The following is a 16,550-nucleotide window of genomic DNA, read 5'->3' on the forward strand; positions in this document are numbered from 1 at the left end:
TATTCCGGTTCGTCTGGATCCTTTGTCTGCGAATTTTTTGTCTGCGGAGAGAGGTCCCGAGAAAAACCCTAGGAAAAGTCCTTTGATCAAGGCTCCATGTAAAGGTATATATTGAGATCACTAGACCTCAATATCAGACATATCTTCAGGGACTAGTAATTTGGCTTTCGTCTAGCTACTTCTTGAAGTTCTAGTACTTAGGACTCTTAGCCTCTTACAGTATCTACCCAGCTATCTATCCTCAATCGACACAAGAATGGCAGCAGCATCCGGCTTTATTCACTGCCAGAAATGTGGCAATGGTCTAGTCAACCTGGGCATAATGTGTCTGGCGACGCAGGTCATGCAGCTCGTCTTCACATTTTCCCATGACGATTGGGATATAGCTGGACGCGTGGTGGTGCAAGGTCTCGCATTGATTATACTCCTTGTTATTTGGTCCATACACTTGGATAATTGGCAGGACAACCTGGAACACTGCTCGATCCATGCCAGAAACAATTCCTTCATCTTTGGGCTCGTCGCGGCCAACCTCTCCCTTGCCTACCTAGGGGTGACACAGCAGAGTGCGCCCACGTTGACGCATGTCACCTGCGTTCTGTGGTCCGTTCATGCGGGGCTGGTTCTAGGTACGTTCTACTACGTTCTTCTAAAAGGGGCACGGAATCATGGTCAGCATGTTAAGAAGGAATAATTTGAGCCCTTATGGTGGTCACGAGTCTTACTGCGGCTTCAGGGGGTGGATTTCCTTACCTTTATTGCTTCTACATATACACTCGGCGAGGGAGTGCTATGAGGATGCGGAGAAGCAGGTGGCTGGACTGGTTCAATAGTAGAGAATTCATGTACTGTATTGTATTGTACATGCACAGTACCTGACTTTGCTTCTTATTTCAGGATACCATCAACTTAACTGAATATTTCATCGAAATTTCAATTCTAAAAATAGTTTCATCAAATGTTGGACTTCATTCATAAAACTATTACTCCGCTCACGATGCCAAAACTTACAGAAAGCCGTCACGACCCCGCCATCCTTGGTCCGCATCTCCTCAAATATCACCTTGAACTCCCTCAGTTGGTCTACCCCATACTCCGTACCGCTCAATCAGTCAAAAGCGGCACCAACTTATTATAAATCTGAAGAAGAAAAGAAAGTGACAACGTACAGCAAGGTTGATTCCCGCCGGAACTCCGCTCAATAAGCACGGGTTTCCTAAAACGGCAAGTCAACGGGCGGCTGCAGCCTAGAGAGATAAGCCGCTTACCTCAGGCCACACTCAGGCTAACTTCCCCGCTTCCTCCTCCTTCTTCATCTGCATCGAAGTTCATGATCTTTTCTTTCCATTCTCTGGTAGCATACCATTGCAGGTGGATCCAATTGACAAGTACGATTCGAGGCTCAAACAGCCATCAGAATGGTTCGACGGTCCAATACCTCCTCCCCCTTGACTCCGGAGTTTGACGTACTTGTTGAGGAGAAACTCGCCAAATGGAAGGTCCCCGGCCTGACCGTGTCTGTGATTCATGGATCAAGCACCTATGCCAAGGTAAGCACTGTTTAATCGCAAAATACATCAAAGAGCATGAGATTAACACAATGCGTAGGCATACGGAATCGCCGAATTCCCAGACAAGAAAATGACCGTCGAATCTCTGTTTGATACTTGTAGTACCACAAAAGCCTTCACTGCTGCCCTCATGTCGATGGTCATTGATGATAGCAAGAACTCATCGACACCAATCACCTGGGATACACCAGTCTCATCTTTGATCAGAGATGATTTTGTCTTGGCGGACCAGTATGCCACCGCAAACACCACCGTCGAAGACATGCTTTCCCATCGTTCCGGCTTACCGGGGCATTTTGGGTCTATGTCACTGGCCTTTCCGAACGAGACCCTCCGGGGGGAAGTTCGAAAGCTACGTGATCTGCCCCTAGCGTTTGCCCCACGCACGACATTCAATTACTGTAATCACATGTTCATGGTTGCGTCGCATGTGCTGGAAACGCTGTCGGGTGACGACCTTGGAAGCATCATGAAGAGGCGGATATGGAAGCCTCTTGGAATGGATGATACGTACTTCTCTAACAAAGACGTTCTGGCATCTCCATCAACTGCACAACGCCTGGTAAAAGGTTATACGTGGGACCCCACCACGGAACGCTATGTCGAACGCCCGTACATAGACTATGCACCTACTACCGGGACCGGTGCCATTGTCAGTAACGTTCTCGACTACGCTAAGTGGATACGCACGATGATCTATCAAGGAGCACCGATCTCACCTGAGGGATATAAGGAGCTTTTGTCTCCGCGAACAATCATTCGAGACTGGGAGGACTTGATTGTTCCTCCTGCCCCGTTCCATCTCTACTCGCTCGGCTGGTTTGTGGATAACTATCATGGCGAGCAGTTGTTCTGGCATGCGGGAAGCTGGGAGGGATTTGGAATCATGGTTGGTTTTGTCCCGAGCAGACAGTTCGGCTTCGCCATGATGGGGAACACGCAGAAGGCCAGGTATGCGGAACTTGAGCTATATCTCTATCTTCTGGATCGCCTGCTGGGCAAGTCAGATGAAGGTAGGGAGACATATATAGCCAAGATTGAGGCGTTTGTGCGGGAGAGGCAGAAAACCCAGCTGCAGAGCCTGGAGGAGGTGAAACAACGACTGTTCCCATCTTTTACCGATCGATTTCCGCTTCCTTTATCGTTGGATGACTATACGGGTACATATTCGCACCCGGGTCACGGGCCTATCACACTCTTTATCAAGGATGAAAGACTTCATGCAGACTTGATGGATCGAGTGGCAAAGGCATGGATGCGCCTGGAGCATGTCAGTGGGCTGTTCTTTGTGGTCAAGTTCTATAAGCCTGGGGCAGAAGGAGTTGACCCTGAGTATACTTCGGCGCAGTTCTATGTGGGTGTGACGGGCGTGGTGGAGAGGCTGGGTCTGGATTTGGAGCCCGCACTGAAGGGGCAGATGATCTGGTTTGAAAGAGTGCAAGGATAGCAATAGTGTTTATGAAGTTCGCTGGCGTGTGACATTCCACAAGTGTCACAGCATTTGCTGTGTTTGTAATAATCCCAGTTCATTATTTGGTAGACATGCAATGGAAATGGAGCCTACCAATGACCTCCCCTTCAAGTTTCACAATGGTAGAATTGATTGGGCTGTGCGGTTGCCCGCATTCATTCACTGCAAATGACAATAGGAATTGTAAATAGGAGCCTAAATCAGAAGCTCTCTTTCAAGTTATTCAAGGCCCTCGGCTCCCCCTTCTGTTCTTCCACGTCCACCACCTTCATTCACTTTCTCCCACCTTCTCTTTCCCATTTCCCATCTCTCATCTCCCGTCTCTTACTATCCTCCATCTACTATTTATCTTCCATCTTCCATCTTCCATCTTCCATCTTCCATCTTCCATCTTACTCTTTTCATTTCTCAATCTCTATCTTCCCTCCCACTTTGCCTAATTCATCTTCTATCATCCCTCTCTTGACTGCCTACCTTGGACGCGATTTTTCATGTTTGGAACAAGGTCCGGGATGACATCGAGAGGAAGATCTCGCTTGACGGGGTGAACCTGATCAGTTGTTATCGCACGGGGAGTCCCGAAGACCGCGGCGCGAGTCACCCAACAGTCGTTCTCGGCATCATGCGCAACTCAAGCAGGGATTGGAGGCGCACTCGCGAGGACATTCTTGTATCCTGGAGAGTTTTGAACTCGCGGATGTCGGCGTGCTCATTACCAAGAAATCAATCCAGCTTTGTGTAGCTAAGTCCGATTATAAAGGACGGAACATCGACAGAATGGCCGCTAATGGTGCAGCCCGCGTGGGCCAGAGTCTGGCGAACATTGATGCTTCTGGTAGCACTGATACGGGTACTCTGGGTGGTTATTTCGAGGTCCGGAGACCCACAACCAATAAATGGGTACCGGTCGTCTTGACCTGCATGCACTGTGTCATCACCCGGTCTGGCGCTAGATGCAAACAAAGTGAAAAGTAAGTCATCTCTCGAAACCCAAAATAAGAGCTCGACAGTGTTGAAAATGCTCCAGAGTATGAGGAATGGAAGAGGAGTGAGGTGCGACTCGATGATCCGGAGAAGGAATCCCTCCTAATGATAAATACGATGGATGAACTTATTCTGCAAGCCTTCGGCTTGAGCTTCGGTCATCAGTCTGGTACAAATGACAGCTTTTCCCTCGACAATAATCAACTCTATTTCTTTATTCATTCCAACATGCAATACTATTTTCGCAAAGCCTGTTCAATCCAGTCGGTATCCATATCAATGTCAATCTGATTGAGAACTCCCTCCCAAAGCGCCGGATCATCATTAACATCGAAGTTGAAGGAGAGATCCTGCATCGAAGAAATGTCTTGATTCTGTGGTCTGTGCGCAGTCGGTGCAGGCTCTTTCAGGGCGTTTGAAGATGGCTTGGACCTCTGCGTGGTGGCGGGGGTGACCGGTGTGAACTCACTGTTGTCTTCATCAGTTCTTCTTCGGCTGGGGTCAATGGTAGATTGTAATTCAAGGAGCAATGAGTGGCGAGCCTCAAGGATGGTGTTTCCACGATCGGCCATTCCCCGGAGAAGATTTAACGCAGTCGTCATGGAGTGTGCATTGAGATCGTTATGTGGAAATGCCGCATTCACCATCACCAGCAGAAGAGCGGCCGAGAATATATATTCTCCATCTAGATATCCGTAGGTGGCTGAATGTGCGTTAGATAATCATGTCCAGCGGTATGATTGGATCCATATGCACATACCAACAAGATTCTGCTTTGCAGCGGCGTCCATGACCATAATAGTAGCGCGAGCTGCCGAGATACAGCTCTCAATAACTTGTACTGCATTCTGGGAAAGACCCTTTTTCCAGTCGCCGGTTACCGACCCCGCCGTTTCTGCATCGAGCCGACGCTGGATTACATAGTAAACCAGCGGCCTTGCCGTCATATTTACACAGGAATAGAAGTGCAGAAATAGAGATACGGATGCACGGTTGACATTCGTGCCAAGAGCCGAGAAGTCAATGCGTAAGCGATCGGGTACCCGCCGTAGCCAGTCGAATAATTCATCCATGATACTCTGTACAGAGAGGACTAGGTTCGAGCCAGAACGAGGCTTCTTCCGATATATCTCTATCATTCGAATGTTAACACTGTCATTGGAAGAGCTTTGAAACGGGGCTCTAACCTTCTCCGACACGACCCATAGTCCTGGATAGTTGGGTATAGTATATTAGCGCGTCGCCCGGATTCTAGTTAGAGTCAGTCGATGCTCGCTCATCATTATAGAATAGACATCCTTACGGTAGGTTCCGGCCAGGCGGTGCCTATATCTTCATCTTGAATAGTAATGGGGTTTCCTGACTTAACGGATAGGAGCCTAAAAGAGCCCATGAGTTGGTCTTGTTCTCTGTTCCAGTTGACTCCGGCTTACCGATCGAGGCTGTATACAGACCACCAGGATCGACGTCGACGATTTCGATCCTCCTCACTCATCGTAGGGTCGGAGGCTTCTTGATGCAGCCCTAAGGAAATGGCCATTCGGAGCGCGATACCGATCTAATGATCATCAGTAAGAGGTGCCGCACGAATCCGAAACACGATAGCAACGTACATAGAGAAATGCTGCATCTCGGCGATTGAGATTCTGCATGTAATACGCCACGTAGCAAAGCACTTCAACAAAGAATATAGAGCCTTCTTCGTGAATGTCAGGTAGAAAGCGCAGTGCATGTTTAAAATACTTGAAGCCCGGGGGACCATCATCTCCCGACCATTGATTCACCGAGTACATCAGGCCATACGAGATAATAAGCAGGACCTGGCAATAGACTAGGCATGATTCTCGGCTGCGTAGATCGGGAGGCTGGTGATAGACTATGTTCAGTCGCTCTTCGTAGTCTCGAGGCTGGATGAGAGAGAAGATAGTCCCGATGTAGCTATACTGCACCCAATATAGACGCTTGGCGTACTCAAACGGCGGTAACTGTGGGAGTGCCGGGCTTATCGAGCGACGCAAGGAAGTTGGGTCATCATACAATGGACGCACGTCCCATGCTAAATTCTTTGAAGTGGGATTCAGACGCTTGGCTAAGTGAGTAGCAGAAGATGCCCCAATGAATTCTAATCAGTATGTCAGCGTCTTCTTGCTATGGTTAGGTGAAATCGTACGGTGTTCGCCCGATCGGCTTAAGAGGAGGTTATCGGCTCCATTGTACCACCAGTCATCTCTCTCTAGCGAAACCTCGACAGGGTTTGTAGAAGTACTTGGAGCAGCTGGCGTGGAAGTGGAAGCTGATGGTGGAGGGCGATTTCCGTCTGGGCCATTGCAAATTAGCCAATGAACACCACCGTCAATAACGATTTCAGGGTCAATCGCACCTTGGCGAGAGGCTTGCGCATCGGACAGCAAACGACGGAAGTAACTGGCTGGTCAGATGTGGCCTGGTTATGTATCGTACTCCACTCACCTTTCAGTAATTGACACGCGTTTCTCGGCTTCGGAATACACACAATCATGACCAACATCCTCGATGCAGCGCATGGATAGGGCGGATTGCCAGCGCAGCGGGTTTTCCTGTTGCGACAGCGATTGCATCTGCAGCGAGATATTAGCTGCTACCATATTGCAGCAAGGAAGCTCGGCCCGTCCATACGCGACCATCGACCGTCTTGCGCTTGCACGATTATCGGCGGAGCGATGCTGGAGGCCGCTACGGGCCTTCCCATGAGCCATTTGCAGATCTTTTGTTCCTAGCCTGTGAGCGTAGCGGCCATATCGATGCGAATGACGGAAATCAAATGTCTTGATATGTTGTTCGAATTGTGGGGGGCGACGGCAGCTGATAAGAGAGATCGCGCACGTTGACAGTTTAGTCACGTTGATAAGCGTCAAAAGTGGGAAAGATTAAGGATCAGAAAGGCAGAACAAGAGGAACACAGTCTGGGACTGATTCCAGTTGGTCCACAAAGCCCTCGTGGTGTTTCACACGAAGTATGACAAGTCAAAAAGACTACTTCGTAGACAAATCGGCTCCAAACATTGCGGGGAAATCCAGACGCGAGGCCAAGGCGGTCAACCCAATTGGGAGCAAGATCCATGATTCCAAGTTGCCCAGCACTTGGGTTTGCTGGGCATTTCACCCCACGCGATCGATTTCCACATTCATCTACTAATCTACCACCGGTTCCCCGAGGTTTTTCTTGCTGCAGATCACTCAGCCTACACTTACTGAATATAACTTTCCTTTGTTGTGGTCGGTCCACATTTCACTGAGGAGCAAACCTTTCGGCCCGATCGCCCTGTGACCATCCATGCGCCCGGGAACCAGATTCATATCACGTAACTTCAAACGACTGGCCTGCCTTGGAGCACCTCCGGGCTCTAGGCTGAACCCACCCGAGGCAGCTTGTGCTTGAGGACCTTTCAAACGTGTCGCAGGGTTTTCTTGGAGGAGGAATGACGTTGAGAGGATGTTTTCTCCGATTCATTTTCTCGACCCGGTTTCGGGATAACGCGGCTGGAGGAAATTATGTCCCCCCAATCGTCGCACAACCAGCTAAATGAGAGCTCTCATCTTCTGATCTCTTCTTCGACATGAAAACATCTTACAGATGAATTCTCAACGGTATCGAGAATCGCTGCCATGCTGTTGGGCGTGCTAGTCGTGTTTCTGGCCTTGCTGGCTTTTGCCAACGCTTTCCGCCAACACGCACGCTTGAAGTCCATTCCGGGTCCCCTAATTGCCGGGGTCTCACGATGGTGGCACATATACATGCGTACTTCCCAAGACTACGGTCGCGAGCTTTCCGCACTTCATGCGAAATATGGGAAGATATTTCGCTTGGGACCGAACCACATCAGTGTCTCGGATCCAGAAGTCATTTCCCAGCTTTGCCTGTCCCAGACGTACAGTATCAGTGTAGGTTCACCACGTTATGACCCAAGATGAAATCCCTTGCTGATTTGATTAGCTATCTTCCAACGCTCAGATATCTCCCAATTTCGATGATTATGGTGACCACGGTACTCCGACAGCTTCGTTCAGACAGCCGATCAGATTTGACGAATATGAAGGCATCAACGATGTCCCCCGCAAACAACTCTTGAGCGCTGTAAATAGACAGCATTATGTAGACTTGGCAGCCTGGTTGAGGATCTTCGCTACGACATTCATCGACACATTCATATTCGACGAACCGTCTAATACGGCTCGGATGAAGACCCGATCCACGAATGCTCACTCGCCCCAGATCACATCTATAGTAGATCATATACTCTTCAACAGCCCTATATCGTCCATGAAGAGATACCGTGGCCGCCAACTCATCCATTATGCAATGCGCTCAATCCACAACCTCGCCATCCCTGCGCAAAGCGCTGGCCTTGCCAAACCAACCCCAGATTCCTCCATAACCTCCAACGACTCCATTCCAGCATCCGACGATCTAGCTTCCGAAGCCGAGTCCATGATTGCAGCTTTCGTCTCCGTTTTTCCTTTCCTTCTTCGATACCCCCAAATTCTCTCGATCCTCCAACACGAGATCGATTCAGCCTACATCACCGGCGCCCTGTCCGACACCCCTCGCTGGGGCGAGATCCGCCGGCTTTCCTACCTTAGCGCTGTGATGAAAGAGTCCCTACGCCTATCCTGTAGCCCCAATACAGACAGAGAGTTTCGGACTTCCGCCTCATATGACCTCCGATCAGAACCCGCCATCCCGAGTGGGACGACCATCATCATCTGCAACGCTTACGTCGCACAATTCAACCGCGAGATCTACGGAGACGATGCGCACTTGTTCCGCCCGGAACGATGGCTCCCCGTCGCCGATGATAACGCGCAGCAACGCAAGCGCATGGATCAAGCCCTTTTACTTTTTCATCCAGGTCTGCGCACTAACACAAGGCTCCGCGCCGTCTGGCTGGAATTGAAGAAGGTAGTTGTTCAGCTGCTGCTCAAGTTCGATGTGAGTGTAGCCATTTGCGCCCCCCGCCCCCAAAAACATACCTCTTAAAATGCCTTTGACTCACATATCCGAACCTGAATTCAGATTCAACCTCTTTCAAATACCGATATCGAGCCTACCCTGGACGTTCTCGGTTCTTCCCCGACCGTCTGCATGAGCCCGCGAAGGCCAGGGCTCTAAAACAAACCCTCAGACATACCATTCATTGGCTTTCAACTTGCTCTACTTGAGTACAGACAAAAGACGCCTTTATCTTCCTGCTTTCATGTTCTCAACCGCATGATTCTTTCTCCTCCAAAGATTCCCAGCACACCGGCAGCATTTATTTCCGCGTCTAATGTTGATTTTGTTCCCTTGCGAACGCAAGGTACCCCCTGCTTTGTCGATATCCAGTCTGTATATCTCATAATACTATCTACAATCACCCCAATCTATCTTTGTCTCTTACTACCATCCACGCTTCCTAAGATATGCGTTCCTAAAATGGGATTTAGAAAGTGGGACCCGGTCCCAGCCGAGCCTCGGCTCAATCCAACCCCGATATCAGACCCCCTTCGGGATTAGATCGGAAACTACACCTACTCGTTCGTACCACGACCAACAAAGTTAATCTGCCCAAACAACCAGGGTCTTCACTTTGTAAGTAATAACTAAGTATACCAAGCTCCCACATACCGTGAATCTATCGTCCTGATATTTCTCAGCGCAAACATACACGTGCACCCTCAAACCGGTCACGATGTCGTTACTGGTAGCGAGCTCTTTTAAAACCCTTGAGTCTTCTTGAAACGGGACACATAGTATAGTCTCAACCAATCCCCACCTCATTCTCTTCTCTTTTGAAACAATATCTTCTGTGCATAGGTAGCAAAGGTGTATCTTGTCTGTGTCCGTTGGGTGTGGAATTGGAGGAAGGTCTTCCACTGGTTCTGTTGGCCGCACAGCCCAACCCGCAGTGGGTGGGAGGATTGCCGAGTCGGGATGGAGATGCTCACAATCATTTAATATCATGAGGGAATCGTGGAATCGCAACCGATTTTGAATCGAGATGACTTACTCGTATTGCGCATCAAGTGGAGAAGGCCATAGCATGTGAGCGGTAGAATGGTGATAGCGCCACCACCAAGACATCGAGCCACCCACCTACTTTCAAGCTCAGTGCGCCAGCCACAGTCAATCACCTTGAAGCTTGAACATCATGTTTCTTTTGATCATATGGCATGGGCTGGCTCACCTGTGAGCTTTGAATCCAGCCGGCGAGGAGAACTCCCCCCATGCCTCCGCCAATGATTCATCACTGAGTTCTTCATGAATAGTTTCCTGGTATGTCTTCATTTACCGGTGCCCAGCCCATTGCCAAGCCACCGACAACTGCACATCTGAGGGGCTTACCCGAGCCAACGAATCCTGCGTGCATGAATCTTGGCTCTCCCCGTGGGGGTCAGACTCGAGCGTTCCCATCGTACTCTGAGGGATAGGGAGCTCGAGTGGGGACAGAGGAAATACAGGAGGGGAATAGCCGCAGACTGCTCGGAAAGTGAAGTCCTGCTGGTAGAGGTCGGATGGCAGGACCAGCCGAATAACAAAGCAAGATTTGCAATTTCAGAACGACGTACAGCTAGAACGACAATGCAAACTTCATTCAAAGCATTGGAAGAGAAATACGAGCTCCCTCGTCAGTAAGCCAAAAAGAGCAATAAACTCGCTTGCGCGATGCGGTGGTCTCACCGCACAGCCTGAGGGCGAAGCACCAAAGTCCGCTATCCAATTTAAGCATAGTGATTTACCCAGGGACGCGATCTGGTCCTGTGGCACAAAAAGTATATGCGTCGCCTGCAGTGCCAGTGATCAGAGGTATCAACTGACATGGACAAGGTCACCTTCCTCTCAAGTGTCCATTGGCGAAGATAAAACTGTTTTCGCTCCTACATGTCAATGTCATGCTCCAGTGGAAGCTGACATGCCGCTCACAAATGAATATGTGGGGCAACACAAGCGGCTAAAGCTTAATGCTTAGTTCCAAGTGGGTATCCAGCACCCGCGGGCCGAGAGATAAACTCAAGCATATTGGGGAGTGGGGAAGTGTGCCCCGGATGCCGTTGTCCAATTCATTCCTACCTTTGAGTGCGTTCATCTAACATGATTCTGGTGAGCCGTCAGTACCCTCTGAATATTGAGACTTCTGCTTCTGTCCTCTCACACAGGCTAACTTACCCAAGCATTGTTTAAATTGCCAAGAATCGCTTGCGAGTGGGGTCACTAGTATGTAAGCCCTAGCACTTTCGCCAAGCAGAGCTTTAGCAATAAAGGGTCTTTTGATCGACACCAAAGACTCACGAGATTTGGAATTCATTGACTCAATGGGTTGCTAAGACGCTCGCCAGGTATGAATGGGTGGAAGCTTAACCCGGCAATATACGGAGGTCAGCAAACCAGCACTCAGCGGCATTCTATCGATCAGCACAGCCTCAGGCGGGGTTGAAGGGTGTTATTCCGATGAGATTGGATTGTTCGGTCATACTCCGCACTAAAGAGGGCACACTTATGCTAGTAGGGCAAATATCCCTTTATCCCTGCGAGACCTTTCTTCGTGCATTGTCTACTTTTGAACTGGCGTGCTTATGCTTCTGCCATACCTATCTAACGGCATAGCTGTTCCGAAACGTGCGAGGGGCTCTGCTGTGCTGCCAAAAAGAAGATTCAGACCATCTATCTCCGACATTGCTGATGTGGTGTGATTCTTCTGGCCTTACTGTCTAGCAATACCAAATCATCTACAGCTTGCTTGGCATGTTTCGAGTCCCCGCTTTAGCCAAGCTGCTCGAAATTTGGAAGATGGACCATTGCCAAAATTTTGTCAGTGCAGTACAGTACATTTGACCTGAACATGATGGTATGTTGATATCCCCACATAGCATCTATTGTTCCGTATCTCCGTAACAATTCAATGAGCGCACTGCAGATCGAGCAAAAGTATACGTGAGACCTCTCCGCTACCGCTACTGTATGGAAGTAAGCTTCCAATCTCGGGGCTAGTCCCAGGGGGCAGCCGAGCGTGTTATCTACTATACAGAACTCTACCTGACTCTCTCTATACCTACTTCTTTATAAATCCGCAACAGCATATGTTTGGATCGTGTTGTGGATTTGGCACTTCCATAAAGTGGGGTTATGGGCTGAATTTCATCAACAACATAGATTCAAGCGTATACGCTCTCTGAAAAGAGTTTGGCCCCAGAACAAGAGCCAGTCAGAAAGGTATTCAGTGTCTCATGCACTGCAACCTCACTAGCAAACACTATCATCGAAGGATTCTATCCATTTACTCCGCATCTTACTAACAGGCACTAGCATCGAAGGAATGCGTCCTTTCATCCCATGTTCCAAATACCAACCGCGAAGATGAACATCACCGCAGCTTCAACCTTTCCAGACTCTCAAGGCGACAATTACCCTTACCACCAAACAAAACCTATATAAGGAACGCTACAACCCCCTCAGCTATCGATCATCAACCAAACAGCTCAATCTCAAACCATCCCCCAACCCCATTCCACAATCATCAAAAATGCTCATCCTTCAATCCATCCCCGTCCTGCTCCTCGCCATCTCCACCCCAACCTCAGCTTGGGGCTTCCAAGCCTGGCACAGCACGAAATGCACCGGCAGTTCGCTGAACACGATCGCCCGCGCAACGAAGACCGGGTGCTTCAATTTCGACATGAACGCAAACTCCCGCATCTACTCGATGAAGGGAGACTTCAACTCGGGGGACTACAAGATCGAGATCTACCCCGACGGAGAACTGCAAGGGCACAGCGGCGTGGCCCGCCCATAGTATCACGCCCGGCAAATGCGAGGTGTACAAGAAGTGGACTTCGGACGTGGTCATCTACTCGTATAAGGTGACGGCTAAATAGTTGATGCTGGGGTTTATTTGGTATGTTGCTTTTTGCCAGCTGTGTCGACCTCGTCTTTTCGGATGTTCCGGAAATGCTGATGATGGTGTGTAGATATGTGGATAGGCTCTGGGCTTCGGCTTTGATGAAGACGGTCATGGTTATCGCGTCTTTCTGCAATTATACCTAACTTCTTCTGCCGATTTTGGCAGAACTATATTCCACCGCTAGTGATCTTTATTTATAACCAAGATATTCCGGGGATATTATGTTCAAGCGAGCACAAGTGTTCCTGGCTAGCCCTCTTAGCACCCTCAGCAATGGCATAATATATGCATATGAAGACTCAACTAGTACCTAATTCCTTATCTTATCTAGCAGAAGATGCACCCTACAGTAAAACCGACACTCCATCTCACCGGCAGAAAGCCATCCCCGCATAGTGAAGGCGGTAAGCAGCGCCCATTCCCCCCTACTTACAGAAGGTAATTAGAGTATACTCCGTAAGCACCACGTTCTAGAATCATGATCCCTCCGCCCAAACTCAATTCCACACGCCGCCAAAGCCAATCTGAATAATCAACCCCCAAGCTCCCAAGATTCCGACCGGACCGGCAGTCAACAAACCAAGATCCCGCCACCGAAATGATGCACCGTCCCTCCCGATGAACACATTCCTCCGACCCATCATGACATCATGACATCACCACCACGCAGACCAACTCATCCAGACACATCCAGATTTATAACCCCTTCTCCAACCACCATCAACCCATTACTCACCCATTTCCCAGAAATAAAATGCCTCGAATCTCCCCATCCCTAAGCAGACAATTCATCCAGACTTCATTCCCTACCACATTCCAAACCCGTATCCCTCGAATTGCCGGACTCACAGCTTCTCTCTACCCTCGCTTCAATACCACAACCACGAAAGCAACCGGCTACCGCGCGTACAGCACAAACAAATACACGAGCGGCAACATGACGACGCAACCGCCCAAGAACGAGATGGTGTATTTCCCCGGCGTGATGTCGCCGGGCCGCAAGTTCGGCGTGTTCCGGAAGGTGCTGCACACGGGGCTGTACTCGCAGTTCGTGGCCATGGAGGTGCCAGTTAATGGGGAGATTGGGGATGAGGTATGTTCATCGTCGGGAACTGTGGTAAGGAGCGGAGGAAAGCTGACCGGAATTGGGGTTAGGTGCATACGGTCGACCAGACTTTGATCTTTACGCACGGGAAGGGCAAGGCGATTGTTGCTGGCAAGGAGCAGGAGGTCAAGCAGGGTGATGTGGTCATTGTGCCGGCTGGCACGCAGCATCAGTTCCTCAATGCGGGAGATACCCCGTTGGAGCTGGTGACTATCTATGCCCCTGCTGAGCATGACCCCCGCACTGTGCATCAGACGAAGGAGGAAGGCGATGCGCAAGAGGAGGCCGGCGAGGATGAGGCGCCTGAGTGGAGCCAGCGGAGTAAGAGTGAGAATGAGAAGATTGGATTGGTGAAGGTACCACAGTAGTGGGATTTGTGCTAAGGCAGAACATTCTCATTGTATTATATATGAGGTAATCAGAGTTTCAGACAAACAAATCAACTTGAATGTCACCCAATGTTGATGCCAAACAGACAGTCTCCAGTTAATACTGTGACTGACTTGTCAGATGATCAACGGTCGCAAGAATTCGTGGTTCCTTAGACGGCCTCGTCTTTCAGCGCAGCTGCAGGGCAAGGAGCTACCTCAGCTGTCGACCTGGGGCTTGCGCTGGGTCAATGAAAACTAAAGGCACGCTATTTTCGCCGCTATCCGGGTAACCAAAATTATTTGGCCGCCTAGTCCTGTATATGTTAGCGTGAAACCAGTTGGTAATGAAGCTATCACAAAAGAAATACCTGTTCGTTCTTCCTTCGCGGCTTGAGACTCCTCCGTGAGCCAGCAGTCCTGGGTATGTTGGTAGGCACGAACATATTATGGCCAAACCCAAGTTGACTACTGACCAAAGGCCAACCCGGCCGTAATCGACTGGTGAGGTCAGCGTTGAACTGACGACACTGGTTATCTCATAACCCACGAAAGAAGTCAACGGTTCTCAATCCGTGATTTGTGCGTATCATACCGCTCGCGTAAACACTAGATTTGTCAGGATGAGATATTACTAACTTTCAGAAAGCTCATTAAGCACTTACCTAAAGCCTGAAAGGAACATTGCTAGTATCGCTAGCATCTTCCTCCGGCTCAACTGGAGATCGCAGATTCTACGTCCAGGTAGCCACTGAATCGCAATTTCCACCAAGCGATCTAGAAACCCCAAAATTAAGAAAGGAATCTGCGCAGAAAAGCAATATCCTGAGATGGATCTGTTCCAGAAATGCTGTGGGGGAATGCAGAGTACAACATAAGCAATTGTTGTGGCGCAGCAGATTGCTACACAGCAAATCGTAAAGCAGACAACGCGCTGTCGAAATAGTGGATCTGGGAAGGCGCGCCGGTAGAAACTGAGGACAGAAAGTCTGACCAATAGTATCACAATGCCATAAATGATCGGATCAGCAAACCTGGCTTTTAGATATCGATTTGACATTCTTTCTGTCTTTCCGGAATCTTGGTAGACCTGGCCGGCATAATAAGTGTGCACACAGACAAGGACCTCACCGCAGTAGCCGAGAAATGCGAATAGGCTGGCAACAGAAAGCCAGTCATCAGCGCCCATATGTAGGCCCTCTGAGTATCTTGCCCATAGACGAAAGACTTGGGATATCGCAGACAGCACGAGGAAGACGGTTATCAATCTAATGGTCGTCTGCCCAACAATTTGTAGTTCAGGGGAGTTCAAAATCGCCGATGAGGCCATTTTGGCAGAGCTATGATATGAAGTTTGAAGAGCGCGACACAGACCAAGGACGTAACGGGCTAGGATCTGCGGTATTTGACGGACGTTATAAGATCTAATCTATTTTTCAAAGACAGTGGGAGTTAGTTCAACTTGATCAGTAAGTGGGAAGGGAGATACATGGTCAGCTGGGCTTCGATACCTGTACTCTAGACATGCAAGTGTATGTGATAAGAGAAAGATGGTGGGCCACGAACGTGTTGTTGCAATTGTTACTCATATGATGAGGCAGCTGCGTTGATTTGTGTGTCTCAGGGAAGGAATGGGATTGACTGCCCCCCGCTCGTGATCCTTACCCCCTGTGATATGAACCAGGCGCTGACGTAGCCAATTATTCCACAAAACGAAACTGGCCCGCGTCATTCTAGGATAGCTCTGGAGAGTGGAACCCAAGGAAGTCTGTGAAGGTGTGACGGGATACAATTCTGACTGCAGAGGGAATGGGCCTCCGCTGAATTCTGCCTTCGGCCCCGAGCCTTTCCACCGAACAATCAATATCACCTCACTCCGATATGCCAGAGATAATCTCGCCTAGCTTATAGTTTATCCACTTTATAAAGCTGTTCTAGGCGATTGACCATCATGCAAACAAAGTAGAAAGTTCATCCATATCACTGATAATGACATATGGTTCAAGTCCAACGTGGCTGACGGCGTGATTGTTGCCTCCCCTTGCTATCTCTGCTTCATGTCTATTTTTTGTCATGAACGGATACGGAACGAAATTCTGCACCTCACCATTCATGTTTAGTCTCTCCCTGTTACTG

The 16,550-nt window shown here is 49.3% G+C and overlaps 6 protein-coding genes across 6 annotated transcripts; 4 read left to right on the plus strand and 2 right to left on the minus strand.

Moving 5' to 3' along the window:
- Positions 1-256: 256 nt before the first annotated feature.
- On the plus strand, positions 257-913 carry BO97DRAFT_414270 (uncharacterized protein; the record flags this gene model as incomplete). The annotated part of the gene is made up of 2 exons (XM_025696339.1): positions 257-629; positions 873-913. The coding sequence occupies 2 exons, from the start codon at positions 257-259 to the stop codon at positions 911-913; spliced, it is 414 nt and encodes a 137-aa protein (XP_025551650.1).
- A 393-nt stretch (positions 914-1,306) lies between these two features.
- Positions 1,307-3,142, plus strand: BO97DRAFT_368564 (beta-lactamase/transpeptidase-like protein). The gene is made up of 2 exons (XM_025692705.1): positions 1,307-1,550; positions 1,609-3,142. The coding sequence occupies exons 1-2, from the start codon at positions 1,419-1,421 to the stop codon at positions 3,016-3,018; spliced, it is 1,542 nt and encodes a 513-aa protein (XP_025551651.1). The 5' UTR covers positions 1,307-1,418; the 3' UTR covers positions 3,019-3,142.
- Positions 3,143-4,250: 1,108 nt separating this feature from the next.
- BO97DRAFT_470322 (transcription factor domain-containing protein) lies at positions 4,251-6,761 on the minus strand (the record flags this gene model as incomplete). The annotated part of the gene is made up of 9 exons (XM_025699935.1): positions 4,251-4,729; positions 4,787-5,158; positions 5,214-5,277; positions 5,330-5,405; positions 5,460-5,584; positions 5,640-6,148; positions 6,197-6,343; positions 6,496-6,623; positions 6,682-6,761. 9 exons carry the CDS (start codon positions 6,759-6,761, stop codon positions 4,263-4,265), a joined length of 1,968 nt encoding a protein of 655 aa, XP_025551652.1. The 3' UTR covers positions 4,251-4,262.
- A 675-nt stretch (positions 6,762-7,436) lies between these two features.
- On the plus strand, positions 7,437-9,348 carry BO97DRAFT_58219 (putative cytochrome P450 monooxygenase). Its single transcript, XM_025700922.1, has 3 exons — positions 7,437-7,947; positions 8,000-8,995; positions 9,080-9,348. Exons 1-3 carry the CDS (start codon positions 7,672-7,674, stop codon positions 9,173-9,175), a joined length of 1,368 nt encoding a protein of 455 aa, XP_025551653.1. The 5' UTR covers positions 7,437-7,671; the 3' UTR covers positions 9,176-9,348.
- Positions 9,349-13,415: 4,067 nt separating this feature from the next.
- Positions 13,416-14,505, plus strand: BO97DRAFT_405444 (cupin domain-containing protein). The gene is made up of 2 exons (XM_025695186.1): positions 13,416-14,034; positions 14,097-14,505. The coding sequence occupies exons 1-2, from the start codon at positions 13,696-13,698 to the stop codon at positions 14,412-14,414; spliced, it is 657 nt and encodes a 218-aa protein (XP_025551654.1). The 5' UTR covers positions 13,416-13,695; the 3' UTR covers positions 14,415-14,505.
- A 321-nt stretch (positions 14,506-14,826) lies between these two features.
- Positions 14,827-15,711, minus strand: BO97DRAFT_313637 (uncharacterized protein; the record flags this gene model as incomplete). The annotated part of the gene is made up of 3 exons (XM_025691247.1): positions 14,827-14,944; positions 15,080-15,264; positions 15,421-15,711. Coding segments are annotated over 3 exons (594 nt in total), but the record flags the coding sequence as incomplete, so codon positions are not given.
- Between the last annotated feature and the right edge of the window lie 839 nt (positions 15,712-16,550).

The sequence above is a fragment of the Aspergillus homomorphus genome (genome assembly GCF_003184865.1).
Source record: "Aspergillus homomorphus CBS 101889 unplaced genomic scaffold BO97scaffold_17, whole genome shotgun sequence".
NCBI classification, from domain to species: Eukaryota; Fungi; Ascomycota; class Eurotiomycetes; order Eurotiales; family Aspergillaceae; genus Aspergillus; species Aspergillus homomorphus.

Coding starts and splice junctions, on each gene's coding strand:
- BO97DRAFT_368564 (XM_025692705.1), top strand. CDS start 1,419: ATGGTTCGACGGTCCAATACCTCCTCCCCCTTGACTCCGGAGTTTGAC. Junction 1,551..1,608: donor GATCAAGCACCTATGCCAAG/GTAAGCACTGTT, acceptor CACAATGCGTAG/GCATACGGAATCGCCGAATT.
- BO97DRAFT_58219 (XM_025700922.1), top strand. CDS start 7,672: ATGCTGTTGGGCGTGCTAGTCGTGTTTCTGGCCTTGCTGGCTTTTGCC. Junction 7,948..7,999: donor CCCAGACGTACAGTATCAGT/GTAGGTTCACCA, acceptor TGATTTGATTAG/CTATCTTCCAACGCTCAGAT. Junction 8,996..9,079: donor AGCTGCTGCTCAAGTTCGAT/GTGAGTGTAGCC, acceptor ACCTGAATTCAG/ATTCAACCTCTTTCAAATAC.
- BO97DRAFT_405444 (XM_025695186.1), top strand. CDS start 13,696: ATGCCTCGAATCTCCCCATCCCTAAGCAGACAATTCATCCAGACTTCA. Junction 14,035..14,096: donor ATGGGGAGATTGGGGATGAG/GTATGTTCATCG, acceptor AATTGGGGTTAG/GTGCATACGGTCGACCAGAC.